Raw genomic sequence first — 16,162 nt, 5'->3', positions numbered from 1 at the left:
AGCAGCAGACACTTAGCCGGGCCCAACATGGTGTGGAGCTGCTCGGGGTGGGGGATCCTGCCGTGTCCACAGTTCCAAATAAAGATCCCCGTGTCCACCATCCCACAACAAAGGCCCCCGTGTCCACCACCCCACAGTAAGGGTCCCGTGTCCACTGTCCCATTATAAAGGTCCCTGTGTCGACTGTCCCAGGACGAAGGTCCAAGTGGTCTCTGGAATGATGCATCTCGAAGCAGGTCACTTGATGTTCCCATGATGCCCCTGAACAGGTCACTGGAAGGCAAAGCTGAGGTGCCTGCCCTCCGAGCGTCAAAGGGTCTGAGGGTGAAGGCGGCCCCCCTAGAAGTGTGTCGTGGTCCCTGGTGCGCCCACACACCAGCCTCATCTAATAACAGAGTTGAGGCTTTCTAACCCAGGGAGGGTCCAGGCTCCGATCTTTCACATAGGAAATGTGGACACCACCCTGCCTGGAAGACTCCACTGGGCGTGGATGTCCTGGGGGAGGGGTGACAGCCACACGTGCACAGCCAGGTACTCCATTCCTCACGGCTGGAGGCCCGACAGACGAGACTGGACACCAACGACTCACCATCAGCAGGAAGGACAACACACATTTATTACCTTCTCTAAAAGCCAGACTAGAGACGGCACCTCTCTCTTCCGGACGCATCGGGCCACCCCGCCCCACCCTGCCCCACCCCGCCTGTGTGAAGTGCTCCCATTCACAGTCCCCCCAGAAGCCACCCCTCAACTGGATAGACGCCAAGGCAGGGTTTTACACCCAAACTTGAGGGATGGGGTAGAGAAGGAAAAAAATCAGGAGAAGCACACACTTTGCAAGGTTTTGTTTGTTTGTTTGACAGCAAGGATGAGTAGAGGGGTTCCCGGGCAGGGCTGACACCCCATGTTCCGCTCAGCCACGTGAAGGGACCCACGCTGGCGCTGGTGGCCAAGGGGAACCAGCCAGACAAGATCAGCCGGAACGCACTGATTTCGAGGCTTTGTGTTCATTTCGCCCTTGGCCCCTTCTCGATCGGCTTCCCAATGTCCTTCCCCCGGAGCTTGAGGCCTGAAAGAGCCATCGGCCCACTGACCACTGCAGCCCCCACCCTGGAACTTCAAGGTACAGGGTGGCCCCGCAGCGTCCCCACCCATCAGGCCCGAAGCAGCAGCGGGTGTCCACACTCCCCCTTGAGCACCAGCTCCCTTCCCCCACCTCTATCACAGGAAGGAGGGAGGTGGGGAGGGCCGAGCACCACCCCCACTCCTGGCCCGGCTCTCAGATCAGACACGACTGATATGGCTAACCTTTAAGAGCCTGCACCTGCCAATCTTCAACAGAAGAGAGTGAACATCCCTTCCTAGAACTAAAACCGGGGTGCTCTGGGAGCCCCACGCCCTGGGTACCACACTGACACCACAAACGGGCACACGGGAGCAGAATGTGACATGTGACCCAGGCCAGGGGAAGAACGCCAGTGCCTGGACAGGAGGGCCACTGAGCCCTGGGTCCACAGCTCAGAGGAGGGCATGGGCCAACAGCAAAGGGGGGACAGTGGAGAACACTGGAAAGGAAAGGGAGCCGAGACACAACTCACTTGTGGGAATTTTCTTAAGGCTCCGAGAATTCCGTGCCCCAGGGGTCTTCCTGAGCCTCATCCTCACAACCCCACCCAAAGAGTGGCCACCTTGCGCCGGGTCAGGCAACAGCAGCCAAGACCCAGCGAAGGCCCGAAGGACACTCACCAATGGCTCTCTCGATTTTGCCCAGAACCTGGTTATTAGGAATGGCCCTTCCGCTCTCATAGTCCGCAATGACCTGTGGCTTTTCGTTGATCTTCTAAAGAAAAGACATACCTTGTACATGTCAGTTCAACGAGGAGATGCTGCAAAACTAGACCATGCCCAGCTGAGACGCCCAGGGCACCGCCTCCCCAGACAGCGTGGGCCAAGGGCCGTAGGGGACAGCAGCTCTCGGAGGCTCTGGGGTCCACACGTGTGCAAAGCCATGTCACGTGAGTGGTTACAGCTGGCCTCACATGGCTTCCCCAGAGGCCTGTGGGGTCCCAGGGGCAAGGACAACTGAAGCCTGAGGCTCAGGCGGGCAGAGCCTGCGCCGCACATGCTTCCTGAACACTGGCCTCCCGCCCACCCGACCACAGCCTGGGAGGAGAGGACCCGCCATGCTCACCGTTGCCAGGTCCTTCTGCGTCAGCCCCTTGCTCTGCCGGCCCTGCTGGATCACCTTCCCCACCTCCAGGGTCACCCGGTCGTGGTGCAGCTCCTCTGTCTCCCGGTCCAGCTTGGCTGTGTTCTTGGTGATCGAATGCTGTTTGTTCTGGCCAGCAGCCCCTGGACCAGCGTCAGACAAGAGCACAGGAGACAGTTTGCGACAAACTCAAAGGAAAGCCACTTCAGAACGGGAACGAGGCCCCACAGGTGCCCCGTGCCCAGGGTGATGTGGGAAGCCAGGTCGCCCAAAGTACAAGGAACTTCACAGACCTGAGAGCGTGGAGCCCAGAATCTTCCCCCAGCTACGGGAAGTGGGGGGAAGGATCCCTCCTGACCTATGCTGACCACAGCTGCTCTGATAAGATCCTAGACACTTCCCAGCTCTGTAGTGGCTTTACCTGCGGCAGCCACCCTGACACCCCTGGGGGCACTACCCACACGTCTATGGAAATGAACCCCGAGCACACCCTCATTTTGCTAGTGCAAACACAAATACCTACATTTCTTAGAAGTCTCCACATCTTCTCCTCGTCTCTGAGCCGCTAAAATAGCCTAGAAAATGAGAAAAATTTTTGTGTGCGTGGTCAACATTAGCTCTGGCAGTGTCTGGCACACACCAGTCAGCGCACTGCTAAGGCCCCCGTGTTCTCCGAGACCAGGCATCCAGCTGGGAGCTCATGCCCTCAAGCACTGTGCTGCCTGCCCAGCACACGACAGGTACTTTTTCGGACCAGCATGCAATGCTGGGTTTAAAACCCAAGCTCATTGTGCAAAGCCCCTCTACAACCAACTATCCAAGCACCTCTCAAGTAACTACCAATGAGGGAAAGAGAAACAGCTCACTTCTTAGCTGTTGACAAAGACGTGCTACTGGATTCCTTTCAGAAACCCACACTTGAAATAGATTCACTTCTCCACTAGATGCTCCTGCAAAAGCAGGAAGGAACGTCAGGCTGCCTGGTCTGGCCTTCCTCAGGGAACCTGCTCCTAATACGAGAGCCTGCAGCCCCCACCCCCACACATCACCATCATCTACAGCCGCAGAATGTTAAGGTATTTCTTGGTGCTTCTAACACTTCAGAGAAATGACTGTGGGACAGTCTAAGTGTAACATACTCAAAGACGATTTCTAGACACATTCACACGACTCCTAGCTCATGGGTACTAAGTTTCCTTCGAAAGAAAAGGAGAATGAACTTGGTCTTGACAGTCCAACCAATAAGCCCAGTGCAGGTCAATGAATGCTGGTCACCAGGGCCACAGCTAGTCCTGGCCCAGACTGAGCACTGAGTCCAAGCCTCCGGCACTGGGTCCAAGGCTCTGGCCCAACGCTACTTGAGGGTAGAATCTGAGCAAGGGCAGTGACTGAACCACCCTCTCCCGCTTATGTCGGACCCACACATGAACTTCGGACGGATGAGCCAGACTGGAACCTTCTGGCCCCAAGTGCCTCTCAGGCCGTTTGTCTACCCTTGCAAAATAGGGAAGGAGCGTCCACCTGCACACTGGGTCTCTAAGCCACCTCCACCCAGGGACTCCCTACAGCCCCCAAAGCACCTTGGGGGCTCTGCAAGCGGCATCCCACCAGCCAGGCATCAGCACAAACAGGCGAATGCCGCCGGGGAGGAGACCTTCTGCGGGGGCGCCCACCCTGGCCCATCCCAGGGTTCTCCCCGCACAACCTCACCCCAGCCCCCATCCTCCCCATCCCCACTGTCCCTGGCCACGAGTCCACCCTGTCCCCGTCCTCACCATCCTCTTCGTCTAAAGCCTCCGGACCTTGCCTGGGCCTCGCCCCCAGCCTGCGTCATTGGCCCAAGGCTGCCCTGACCCTCACGCCCCATCAGGCACTGCCCCTGTCCACGCCCCACCCTCCTCTCCGCCCTAGTCCCTCACCACCGCGCCCTGTCTCTGCCCCATCCTCTGCCCCTGTCTCCAGACCCTCCCTCTGCCCTACTTTCCCCCATCTTCATCCCAGCCCCGCCCGTCCCCCTCTCTTTCTCCCGGCCTTTGCCCCCCGCACCCATCCCTGCCCCCGGACCGTATGTACACCCAGGACTGTCCCTGCTCAGCCATCTTCCTCGCCGTGGTGTCCTGCCCCTATCCGTGGCCCCGTCCCCTCACCCTGTCCGTACCCCAGGCCCGTCGCCAAGTCCCCTGCCTCCAGGCCCCTGTCCCCGTTTCCACCCCATCTCCTGGCCCCTTCCCCGCCCCCGTCCCTTTGTCTCCGCCCCCCATCCTCTGGTCCCTGGCCCCGGCCCGCCCCCCACCCCGCCCCCCGGCCCGCCGCCCGGGTCCCCTGTCCCCCGCCCGCGTCCGCCCCGCCCTGCCGTCCCCGGTGGCGAGGCCCGCGCGGCGCCCACCTGCTTGGACTTGGCCTGCGCGGCCGTGGGGCCCTTCTTGCGCAGCACCGTCACCGTGTCCCAATCGCTCTCGGCCATGGCGGGCGGGCGCGGCCCTCGGTCCGGCGGCTCCGCGGCAGCTGCTGGAGACCCGGCGACGCGACGTCCCCTCGTCGCTCGGCTTCCGGCGCCAGGCTCGGCCCCGCCCCTAGCTCCCATTGGCCGGCGGCCCGGGGGGCGGTCACTTCCCGCGGCTCGGGGCCAATCCGCGCCCGGCTCCTCTAAGGGGGCGACGTGGGGCGGCTGACGTCGGGGCCGCGGAGGGCGGGGGGAGGAGGGAAGGAGGGGGAGAGGGAGAAGGCCCGAGGAGCAGGAGGGGGGGGATGGGAGGGGCCCCGGGGAGGGGAGTGGGGTGGCGGAGGGACGGGGATGCAGCCGGGGATGGGGGCGCGGGGAGGGGAGGGGCCGCAGCCGAAGGAGGGGTCGTGGGGAGGAGGGGTGTGGGGAGGAGGGGGCGTGGGGAGGGGAGGGAGGACTGAAGAGAAGGGGAGGCCGCAGGGAGGAGAGGGCGCCAGAGAGACAGGAGCCCTGACTCCAGCGGTGTGTACCGCGCGGATTCTGGGCAAACCCGGGGAACTGGCGCCCCGGCTCTCTCGGTGGGCCCACCCTGGCTTCCTGGTCGAACTTTGGGGATGGGGATGGGGATGGAGCTGGCCACGTGCGCAAGCTGGACGCAAGGGCAATGAGGCCTCCTCAGTTTTTCTGCAGTTGACTTAGTTTCTGTTTCATGCCTTCATTTTGCCACCCTGCAGTCATTTGAAGTTCTGTTTCCCTGGAGTTGTGCTCACGTGATACAAAGATGCTGGGGCCAGGGGCGGACGCAGGTTTGGTGGGGCCAGAAGCATCTACTCCTTAAGGGAAAAAGCATAAAATTATAAAATCAAAACTAGTTACAAAAATAAATATTTTCTATAACATGTATTTTATATAATGTACAAAATGTATACATTTGGGGCCAGCCTGGTGGCGCAAGTGGTTAAGTGCACTGCACCCACTTCGCTGTAGCTGCCTGGGGTTCACTGGGTTGGATCCCAGGAACGCACTGACACACCGCTTGTCAAGTGCTGCTGTGACTGCGTCCCATATAAAGTAGAGGAAGATGGGCATGGATGTGAGCCCAGGGCCAGTCTTCCTCAGCAAAAAGAGGAGGATTGGCACATGTTAGCTGAGGGCCCATGTTCTCACACACACAAAAAAGTATACATTTTACAATACTTATGTAATATTTTACAATTATTTTACGATAATTTTGTATAATGAGAAAAGAAGTTATAAATTTTAAAAACTGACAAATGCCACAAGCATCACAAAATTCAGCAAAATAACATTTGTATGAATTAACAAATGCATCTCTTTAATGCTTTTGCTTAAGTTTTTGGCTATGTTCTCTTTGAATCTTACATCACGACTTTGCAGAATTGTTTTACGGGAAGAACAGAAAGATGATTCAGACTTTTCTCTCGCATATTTGCATATCAAATTTGCATCTGATTGTTAGTATTGGCGTTGGTTTGGGTAACGCTCAGGGCTTCGCATAGATGTGCCCACTGTTTGTAGCATTCCTACGGGTTTGTGCTCCACAAATATAGAAATTCTGATAAATACAATCCCCATCCACAAAGAAAAAAGGTACATGCTGTATTGAATCACGTATGCCGCATGATGGAATATATTCGTCAGAGGAGACAACTCTCATTCTATCTGGGTGTGGGGAGAACTGAGTTCTCTGCTTACGATTGTCACGTTGGGTCATGGGAGGAATTTTGCACAGACTCACTTCTGGTTCATGCTACAAACCTTGTTTCTCTTTCACTCCTACACACTTCCAGTGCTGGGTGTTTTGCCCATAGTTGGCAGCTGTAGAAGACATCCCTACCCCAGGACAGGCCAGCAAGACTGTGGACCACATAAAAATATCCCATAAACCCCAGGTAAATGCATCCCAACTCAAGTTCCCCTTAGCAGGGTCCCCAAAATGCCTGTGGTCACTCTGTGGGCCCCAGGAAGAGTGTGATGAAGGAGGAGCACACCTGGAAAGAGGCAGCGGTCTTAACCAATTGCAGTTAAAATGCCCTGCTCAGGAAATTTAACCAGCACTTGGCTGTGTGAACCCACCGTGAGGCCCTCTCCCGGAGCCGTGGCTGGGGTCCAGCAAGAGAAGTTGCATCAGCTCTGTGGCCTTGCGTCTGGCCTGGTTCGCTCCGGCCCAGAAAGGGGGCATCTAGACCTAGGTGTCCTCTGTCCATGCAGGTGTCTGCCAGGATAGTCATCAATCCATCTGGCCCTTGGTCAGGAGTCCAGGCCTGCTGCCCTTTGTGGCACCCACTACCATGATGGCACAGATGGCATGAGTGTCTGTGCCTCCCCTCTCAGGTCACCTGTGCATACCCCCTCCCGGCTCTGGGTGCTTCTTATTTGCCCAGGGCCCTGGGGCGGGTAGCCTTGGGGTGAAGCTGCAGCAGGTGGGGTGGAGAACCAGCCCTGGGAGGCCTGGTGAGAGTTCACGTCCCTCCAGACGTGCCACAGCACCATGGTTTGAGTGAGTCCTCTGCTGCATTGTTTAAGATAAGCAGTCTGCCAGTGTCGGCTATCTGTCTTCATCATGGAGAGAAGATGATTCCAAAGCCTTCTGGAAAACAAAGGAAAAAAACGCTATTTTTATATCCTAAAATAAAGATATTAATTTGAATATTGTATCCCTGATGGAAAATTAGCATTAAAAGTTATCAACTAAAAACTATCTGGTAAAATCTAGTAACTGTGAGACTCTGAATACCTCAGGAAGGAGGGTTCCTCACACATTTAAGGACTATACGTGACTATGGTGTCAGGCCGACTTTAAGGTGATCCTGGGATCCCACCTCCTGGTAGTCCAGCCTTTGTGTAACCCCTTCCCCCTCTCTAAAAAATTTTCTTTTACTGTGGTAAAATACACTTATAAAAATTACCATCTTAACCATTTTTAAGTCCACAGTTCAGTGGTACTAAGGACATTTATAATGTTGTGAAGCCATCACCAGCATCCATCTTGAAAACTCTTCATTTTGTAAAACTGAAACTCTGTCGCCATTAAACACAAACTCCCCATCCCCCTTCCCCTCAGCCGTTGGCACCCACCATTCTGCTTTCTGTCTCTATGATTCTAACTCTACTAGGAACCTCATATAAATGGAATCCTATAGTATTTGTCCTTTGATGACTGGCTTATTTCACTCAGCATGGTGTCCTCAAAGTTCATCCATGTTGCAGCATATGTCAGAATTTCCTTCCTTTTTAGAACTGAATAATATTCCATTGTATGGCTAGACCACATTTTGCTTATTCATTCATCCATCGATGGACACTTGTGTTGCTTCCACATTTAGCTATTGTGAATAGCGCTGCCATAAACGTGGGTGTACACATATCTCTTCGAGACCCTGCTTTCAATTCTTTTGGGTCTATACTCAGAAGGGGAATTGCTGGATCATACAGTAAGTCTATTTTTAACTTTTTGAGGAACTATCATACTTATTTTTGAAGGTTATAATATTTTATAAATATCACTCTCCATTGTCTTTTGACTTCCATTGTTTCCAATGAGAAGTCAGCTGTACTTCCTATCCATCTGTGTCATTGTCCCCTGCATGTAATGGGACCCGCTCTCTGGCTGCTTTCAAGATTTTCTCTTGATTTGGGGGTTTTCCTATTATGTTCCCGAATATACTTTTCTTTGTACTTGTCCTGCTTGGGTTTGCTGAGTTTCTTTGATGTATACATTAAAGTTTTTCTTCAAATTGGGAAAATTTTTACTAGTGTTTAAGTATTTGTTTCTGTCCCATTCTCTCTCTTTTCTTCTTCTGGGACTCCAATTAATGTATGTAATGCTGCTTGTTGTGTCTCACAGTTCTTTTTTTCAATCTTTATTGTCTCTGTTCTTCAGATTGGGTATGTTCTCTGGTTCTAGCTTTAGGATCACTCACCCTATCTTCTGCCATGTCCAATATGATATTAAACCCAAACAGAGGAGCTTTCATTTCATATTCTGTACCTGGGCTCCATCTCCACTGTAGAAGGTGTCACAGGAGGTGACATCTGGGCTCAGTCTCCAGTGTAGAAGGTGTCTGTCCTGACATGAGTACAGCCATGTTTGGCCGCTCCATCGAACTACAGCCACCAGCACAAAAGGAAATATAAAAGCTGCTTTCTGCATGGTGGAAACTGGCCCTTCTCCCATGGAGATAGTTGCAATGTGTAAACATTTCAAGGCTCTTCAGGCACCGCAGCCTGGGGCAGACTGGCCATCTGTGCCGGGCTGGAACAATAACCAGGGTAAATAATGCACGTACACAACTGCCAGGCTGGGATGATAGCCAGGAAGCTCAGTGCACATATGCCACTGATAACCGTTTGTGCATGGAAACACTAAATGCTTGCTCTGTAAACTCTGTACCTGCTTATATAAACTGCTGGAAACCGAGGCCTGGTGAGAGTCTCACCTGTGGAGGGGACACCCGGCCCAGGACCTCTGATGATCAGATTCCCGCCGAGCCGTATCAATTGAAGGGACTCTCCCCGGCAGTGGGACGTGGATGTTGTGAGTAACCGATCTGAGGTGTTCTTTTTTCAGTCAACCTGGTGCTTCTCTTTCCGGTTGATTTGTGTCATTTCCCTTCAGTCAATGTGGATGTTTTCCCTTTCCAGTCCATCTGATGTTTTTCTCTCTCGTTATATGATCTATTCGAATCTGCTGCTATCTCAGCCAATGTGGATGTTTTCCCTTTCCAGTCGAGCTGATGTTTTTCCCTCTTAATATTTGGCCTATTCGGATCTGTTTGCGGACTATCACCTTTACTATCCTCTATGTAATAAAATATACCTTCAGTCCATTTGTTTGGAAAGTTTCTTTTACGTCTCTGATCAAATCCCCGAACCTCTCATAACAGTGTCACAGGTCTGATACCTCTGGACAGACACCTTCTGAAAAGAAGCAGCCTCTTTGGGATTCGAGAGGGAGTAACCACTGAGGTTTGCCTTTGGGGAAGAGCTCTCTGACCACAGTGTGGAGGACAGGGGTGCATACATGGGGCCTAGGCGGTGCTAGGGGGAGCGTGGACAGTGATTTGTACTGGCCAGGGCAAAAGGAGCAGACAAAGGGCTGCAAGGGGCTGAACACACTCTGTAAGTCAGTGATGTCAGGTTGCATCAACAGACCAACATGCTCTTTGTTACTGATTTTTAACTTAAAAGTTATTGGTTACATCCTTTGTCAGTATTTTGATGAATATGACTCTATAAGTATTGTTCACAGCAAATCCACATAATGCACTATGTTTGTGTTTCCTTTCCCATATAACCTTTTCCTTGTGTTGACCATTGTCTCTAATTTTTTCAGTTAGTCATGTTTATTTGCTTTGTTTTTATGTACCCTCATTGATCCGGCCCCAGACTGTCTGTCAGAGCTGTATATCTCTTCTCAAAAGGGCACACCCATCAGGTGACCAGCCATCCCTGTTTCCCGGGGCTCCTCCTTTGCAGCCGGCTCTCTGCAGCCCAGTTGGGGTGGCTGCCTCCAGACCTAGTCACAGACACAGGTCCGCCAAGAGCTGCCTTTCGGGGCTGCCCTTTGCCTGTCTTTCCAGGAGTTTCTCCTCTCTCCTGGAGCCAATGCCAGCCTCTTCTTTACTTACTTCCTTACCTTGGTGGACATCCTCCAGCCGCCCTCAGATCGAGAGTACATGGGAGGCAAATTTTTTGAGATGCAGCATGTTTGAAAATGTCTTTATTCCATCCTCAGGCTGATTGATTGACAGTTTCAGCAATGAACTGTAGGTTGTAACCTGTTTTCTCTTAGAAACTGCCTTCCAGTTTCCATGTTACTGTTGAGTCCCATGTCTTTCTGCTTGTCCATCCTCTCTATATGATCTGTTTTGTGTGGGCTCTCGCTCACTCGCTCTCCCTGTTGGGAAATTTTTAGGATCTTTTACCTATCTTCCTTTTTCTGCAGTTTCAAGATGATGGACCTGGTGTGGCTTTCCCCCTATTGTTTGCTCAGCCCCGTAGGCCCTCTAAACTTGGAAAACAATGCCTTTCAGTTGGGGGTATTTTCTTGTGCTATTTCTCTGATAACTTCTTTCCCTTCATTGTTTTGTTTCCACCTCCTGGAATTCCTATTCCTAAGATTTCGGAATCCCTCATTGAACCTCAAATGTTCTTCTCTTTTCTGTTTTTAAACTCCTTTACTTTCTGTTCTACTTTTGGGAGATTTCCTCAATGTACAACCCTTTTACTGACTTGTTCTTTAATTTAATATCACATTTTTAATTTCTAAGGGCTCCCTGTTATATTCTATAAGTTCCTTTTGTAGCACTGACTTTTATCGCATCTTGTTTCACAAATTCTCCTCTTTCTTCCTCTGAGGTTACTAACGTTAGTTCTTTTCACGTTTTCTTGCTGCACCTTCACCATCCCTCCTCCCTCCTTACAGCAGTCTTTCTCTGTCTTTCACTCAAGTGTCCGATGACCCTTGGCTGTCTGTCACATCGCAGAGGGTAGCCCTTGGGGGACCGCTGGGAGACTTGTGTGCACAGCAGGAACTTCCAGAATGGGTTCCCCTTCAGGCGATCAGTTGGGACAGAGCCACTTCTTCTGAGGGTCCCCAAGAGCAGCATCTGGCCAACACGCTGTCTCCTGCTTAGCCTGGCTGCCAGCCCCATAGGAGCCACGGGGGAGAATGGAGCTTGGTGGCCCTGAGGCCAGAGAGCCCTTGCATTCCTCACCTCCTGCCTGCCATAGGAGTGAGGAATGGGAGGTCGTCTGGCCGTGCTGGGGGGGTCTGGGGTCCAGCTGTCCTTACGACCTCCAGCCAGTCGTGCAGTGTTGAGCCCCGCCCAGTGGCCCAGCCTGCTCAGGTGCCTGGGCCTCTGGGCCTGCACAGTGCAGCCTCTGAGGGCCCACCTCATCCTGCAACCCAAAGGGGAGGTGTTACATAACAAAACTAACTGAAAGTTCATTTGGTTTCTATTGTTACCGTGTGCCAGCAATCCTAAATGATGTCAGTGATAAAATACCCCTCCTGGGAATATCTTTTGTGGCTTCTTCACGTCAGCACACTCGGGAGGCCTATCCTCTAAGACACATCGCATCCTACATGGAAATCAGCTACACCCTTTGTTTCTGGGGGAAGCTCCTGAAATTTGGGTGCTGTGTGTGTTGCCAGCCCTGGTGGAATTTTGCACTCCTGAGTTGTTTTTTTTTTTTTAATAATTTTATTTATTTATTTTTTTCCTCCAAAGCCCCAGTAGATAGTTGTACGTCATAGCTGCAAATCCTTCTAGTTGCTGTACCTGAGACGCGGCCTCAGCATGGCTGGAGAAGCGGTGCGTCGGTGCGCGCCCGGGATCCGAACCCGGGCTGCTGGCAACGGAGCGCGCACACTTAACCGCTAAGCCACGGGGCCGGCCCTTGCACTCCTGAGTTTAAACAGCAAAGCAGGTGACAATAGCGCAGCCACGGTGCTGGAGTTGTTTCTATTCTGCTGCTGTACACAGCCACTTGGCGTTTTCACTTGAATATACAATTTTTCAACTGTAGAAACGTCTGAAAGCCACTAGGATTGGCTTCCACCAAACAAAGACATAGACAGAATCCCAATTTCTGGAATGTACTGTGAAGTGGAATCTTTATGAACCTCTACCAAACATATCCTGTGTTTAAGGTTCTCCCTAACTTTGCGTATCTGTGGATTTGAGTGAAAGAAAATTACCAAAATTAAGGTTAATAAAAAGTGTTCTGGGGCCGGCCTGGTGGCGTATTGGTTAAGTTCGCACGCTCCGCTTTGGCAGCCCAGGGTTTGTGGGTTCGAATACTGGGCGTGGGCTGAGGCACCGCTCATCAAGCCATGCTGTGGTGGCGTCCCACATACAAAATAGAGTGAGATTGGCATAGATGTTAGCTCAGGGCCAATCTTCCTCACAAGAAAAAGAAAAAAGAAAAAAGTGTTCTTTGATCAACTATGAGCAAAAATAGATGGACAAATATGGCTGGACTGTCTATTGAACATGATGAGAAGAAAAAGATCAACTGTGACAAAATCATTGTCAAATTTGCAGACATTAAGACTCAAAAACAGAAAGTAGACTATAATGTTATTATCCATTACTGTGAAAAATGGATATGTTGGTATAAATATTTCCCTTGTTGTTGAAAAGATACATTAATATCATGAAAGCTTTAATCCATCACTTTTTCCTTTTTTGCACTGTTTATTTAATATATTCGCTTTTTTTACTGGCATGATTGTGTAGATGAAATTCAGTGAAAGAACATTTTTGTTGCTTGCTTTTCTTTTCAGGCCATTGTCGTCACTGAACATATCTTGGTCCTGTGGAGGAGGGGGATTTAGAAGGATCAGGTGTCCAGTCCTCTGGCTGTCAGTGTGTAGGAAAGGCCCGTGTATAGCGGGGGACGCCATGGGCTGCCATCCCAGGATGGTGAGCGACTGGACCGGGTGGTGGAGGAGGGCACCCAGCTTCCCCAGCAGACCAAGAACTACTTCCTCCAGCCCCGGTCAGCTGCAGAAGACTAGGCCACCTAGAGCGAGGGTGTTGGCAGATGGCCACCATGAGGAGGGAGGCCAGCTGGAGAGGGTGGGGCTGACAGGGATGGGCCTGGGGTCTGGGGAAGCAAGGAAGGATGTGGATGGGTGGCAGGAGCAGGGTCAGAGATCCTAGTTGGGCTGAAGAATGCTGGGATCCTGGACCAGGGGTAGGGCTGGCCAGATAGGAGCCCTGTTGTGGACAGCAGTGGTGGGCCCTGGAGTGCTGGCTATGGCAGGGTGGAGGGGAGACCCTGGGAGGGTCACCTGGAGCTTCCTGGACACGGGGATGTGGACCTTGGCCAGATGACCAACTTGCTGGGTCCGAGTGTGAGCAGAGGCATCTAGAGTTTGTGGGTTTGAAGTGAGTCAGTGGGAGCAAAGTCCCTGTAGGGAGCAGGTGCGCGGGATGGTCAGGGCCAGGGGTCTCGCAGGCTAGGGTGGCAGCTCCCACTGTGGCCGGCAGATGGCGCACGTGGACCTGCCGCTGAACCAGGAGGGAGGGGGGGCGGGAGGGCAGCAGATCCAGCTCCAAAGGCACCCCCTGGGACCTGAACTCTCTCCTGCCATTTGTTGCCCACTCATGCCTTCATCCATCCAACAAGAACGAGCCAGAAACTGGGCCCCGACTGAGGCCACAGGGGCTGCTGCCCACATCTGGGGGAGGACACTCGCACACAAACCAATTCTAGTCACATGGGGCATGGGGAGGAGAAGCCACATAACACATGGCCACCAGGAGAGAGACCTCTATCCGAGACCCTCAGACCTGCAGAGGGCCCAGGCCGTGCCACGTGCCTGGGGGACGGAGGGAGCTGGTCCAGGTGAGGGCCTGGCTGGTACAAAGACCCTGGGGCAAGGCCATCTGGGGAGCAGAGGCTGGGGATGGCCAGGGCAGCCTGGGTACATTTAATTCTGCATGTGAGGCTGTCACCCAGACCTTTGGCTCTGGGATATGGGTGGCATTTGTGTTCTGAGGTTGGCTGAAGGGAGGCAGGTGTTAAATTGAGTAGGGAATCTCAGCTGGGCTTGTCTATGGTGGGGGAATTTGGGGTAATCTTTACTTTCTTCTTGGTACTTTTCTGTGTTTTCCAGAGCTTCCAAAGTGACCTTCTGTTGCTGAAAACACAAACGTTTTTGAATCGGTAATATCATCAGGTGGTTTTAAAAGTGTGAGATGGTGTACCATGAATGTGTCCCCTCCCCACCACTTTTATTACTTTCTTGTGTATCCTTCCTGAGTCTATGGAGAATATACACGGATATGAAAACCCAGTCTTCTCTGCCTTTGCTTATAGAGCATGCCACATTCTGTGCAGGCCAGTCACAACTGTGCTTGCTTCATGATGTTTGGGGCTCAGCATGGGCTCACCTTGCTGGCTGGGGGCCTCCTGGCTGGGGGCCAGCCCTGGGCTGACCCTTCAGATGTGGCTTCACTTCCTCCTCCCTGTGGTTCTGAGACGCCCCAGAAGGATGAGACTGTCCCCACCTCCGGCGTCAGGGCCTCACCACTGTGTCTTTCTCCGTTCCTTGGGGGTTGCCCTGGTGGAGAGACCACGGTGGCTGTGCACTTTCAGAGTGAGGGAAGGCAGAGTGTGGGGGGGAGCCCCTCCTGGCTGGCGCCTGTTCAGGGGAATTCTGGTGCAGAACTGGCGGCCAGCCTTTCTGGAAATGCATCCATCAGGTGACTGCAGAGTGAGAGCAAAACCGGCTTCTTTCAAGAGCCGCAGCCCAGGGTTGTCCTTCAAATGTCTGAAAAGCGAGCAGAGAAGGAGTGAGCTCTTGGGAGAAGAAGCCGGTTGTATTTGGTGAGGTGGCCCCGCCTTGGGAGGCTGGCTCTGTCAAGCGCCGGCCCCTCCTCTGGGGATGGCACTAGGCACATGAGGGGCCTCCCATGTCCGGGGTCCTGAGTGGGAGCCCAGGTCAGCCTTCCGGCCTCCTGGCCCTGTGTGCAAGCTGGCGTCTGTGCTCCCAAAGGCCTGAGTAAGTGAAGGACGTGAGGTGAGGGCCTCTAGGGACCGGCCACGCCTGTGGGGATCGGAGGTGCCACTAGCGTTCGGAAGTGTCCTCTGGGGCACAGATGACACATGACAAAGGAAAACAAAGGGGAGGTGGTAAGCTGCTTGCCTTCGGGAGCCTTCGGGCAGAGTGGGTGGCAGTGGCAGCTGCCCCCCAGTGGTCTGTGGGCCCAGCGGGCAGCTGATGGGGTCTCTCCGGTCCTGCTGAGCGTGTGAGCAGCAGGCGTCCACTGCAGCATCGGGCCCAACCTGCAGCCAGGCCCATGCCTCTCTCTGGGGGTGCTGAGGCCCAGGACAGCGGCTCCAGGTCCGAACTGTCTGTGCCCTCTGCTGCCCCCGAGACCTTGGCCCCCGGGGAGTGGGAGGAGGATGTGGTCCCTCCCGGGTCTGCTCAGGGCTGTCCCAGGCCCTCCCTGGCCCCTCCCCACCATGGCTGTCTCTGCAGTCTGAGTTTTGCTTTCTTTTTGGCAGGAAGGAACCTGAGTGGGAATCCCCTGAGCTGCCCGACAACCAGAGTGAGTCACCCCTTCCAGCCTGCTAGGACCGAGGTGTCACCCCTTCCAAGCTGGTGGGCAGCGGTTGGCCACTTCCCCGTCAGGGCCACTGGACCACGGCTCCCTCTCCCTCTGTTCCCAACTCTGTGTGCCTCTCAGGCCTGTCGTCAGAATCAAATTTAAAAAAAAAGAAATGTGTGCTTGAAAATCCTCTGAAAGCAGCAAAGTCTAAAATCTATGAAAGCATTTTCATGCTCAAAGTGTTGGCAAGTACTTCGAGATTAGCCAGCCCTGTCAGTGCCAAGGGCTGCGGGCGGCTACCTTCCCAGGAGCAAGAGCTTCGTTCAGGAAATCTTTTCTGGATGCGGGGCGTGGCTGAGGTGGCCCCGAGCCAGTGCTTCGGCACTGTTCCTGATCCTGGGAGAGTGAAACTCTTCCTGA

General features: G+C 53.3%; 1 protein-coding gene across 1 annotated transcript; it reads right to left on the bottom strand.

Moving 5' to 3' along the window:
• Window positions 1-830: 830 nt before the first annotated feature.
• Window positions 831-4,760, bottom strand: EDF1 (endothelial differentiation related factor 1). Its single transcript, XM_004423667.3, has 5 exons — window positions 4,596-4,760; window positions 2,733-2,784; window positions 2,192-2,352; window positions 1,747-1,840; window positions 831-1,069 (listed from the first exon to the last, which is right to left on the bottom strand). The coding sequence occupies exons 1-5, from the start codon at window positions 4,671-4,673 to the stop codon at window positions 1,008-1,010; spliced, it is 447 nt and encodes a 148-aa protein (XP_004423724.1). The 5' UTR covers window positions 4,674-4,760; the 3' UTR covers window positions 831-1,007.
• Between the last annotated feature and the right edge of the window lie 11,402 nt (window positions 4,761-16,162).

The sequence above is a fragment of the Ceratotherium simum genome, chromosome 29 (assembly GCF_057802395.1).
Source record: "Ceratotherium simum simum isolate JZ-2026a chromosome 29, ASM5780239v1, whole genome shotgun sequence".
NCBI classification, from domain to species: domain Eukaryota; kingdom Metazoa; phylum Chordata; class Mammalia; order Perissodactyla; family Rhinocerotidae; genus Ceratotherium; species Ceratotherium simum.
This window is presented reverse-complemented; position numbering and strand designations above follow the sequence as displayed.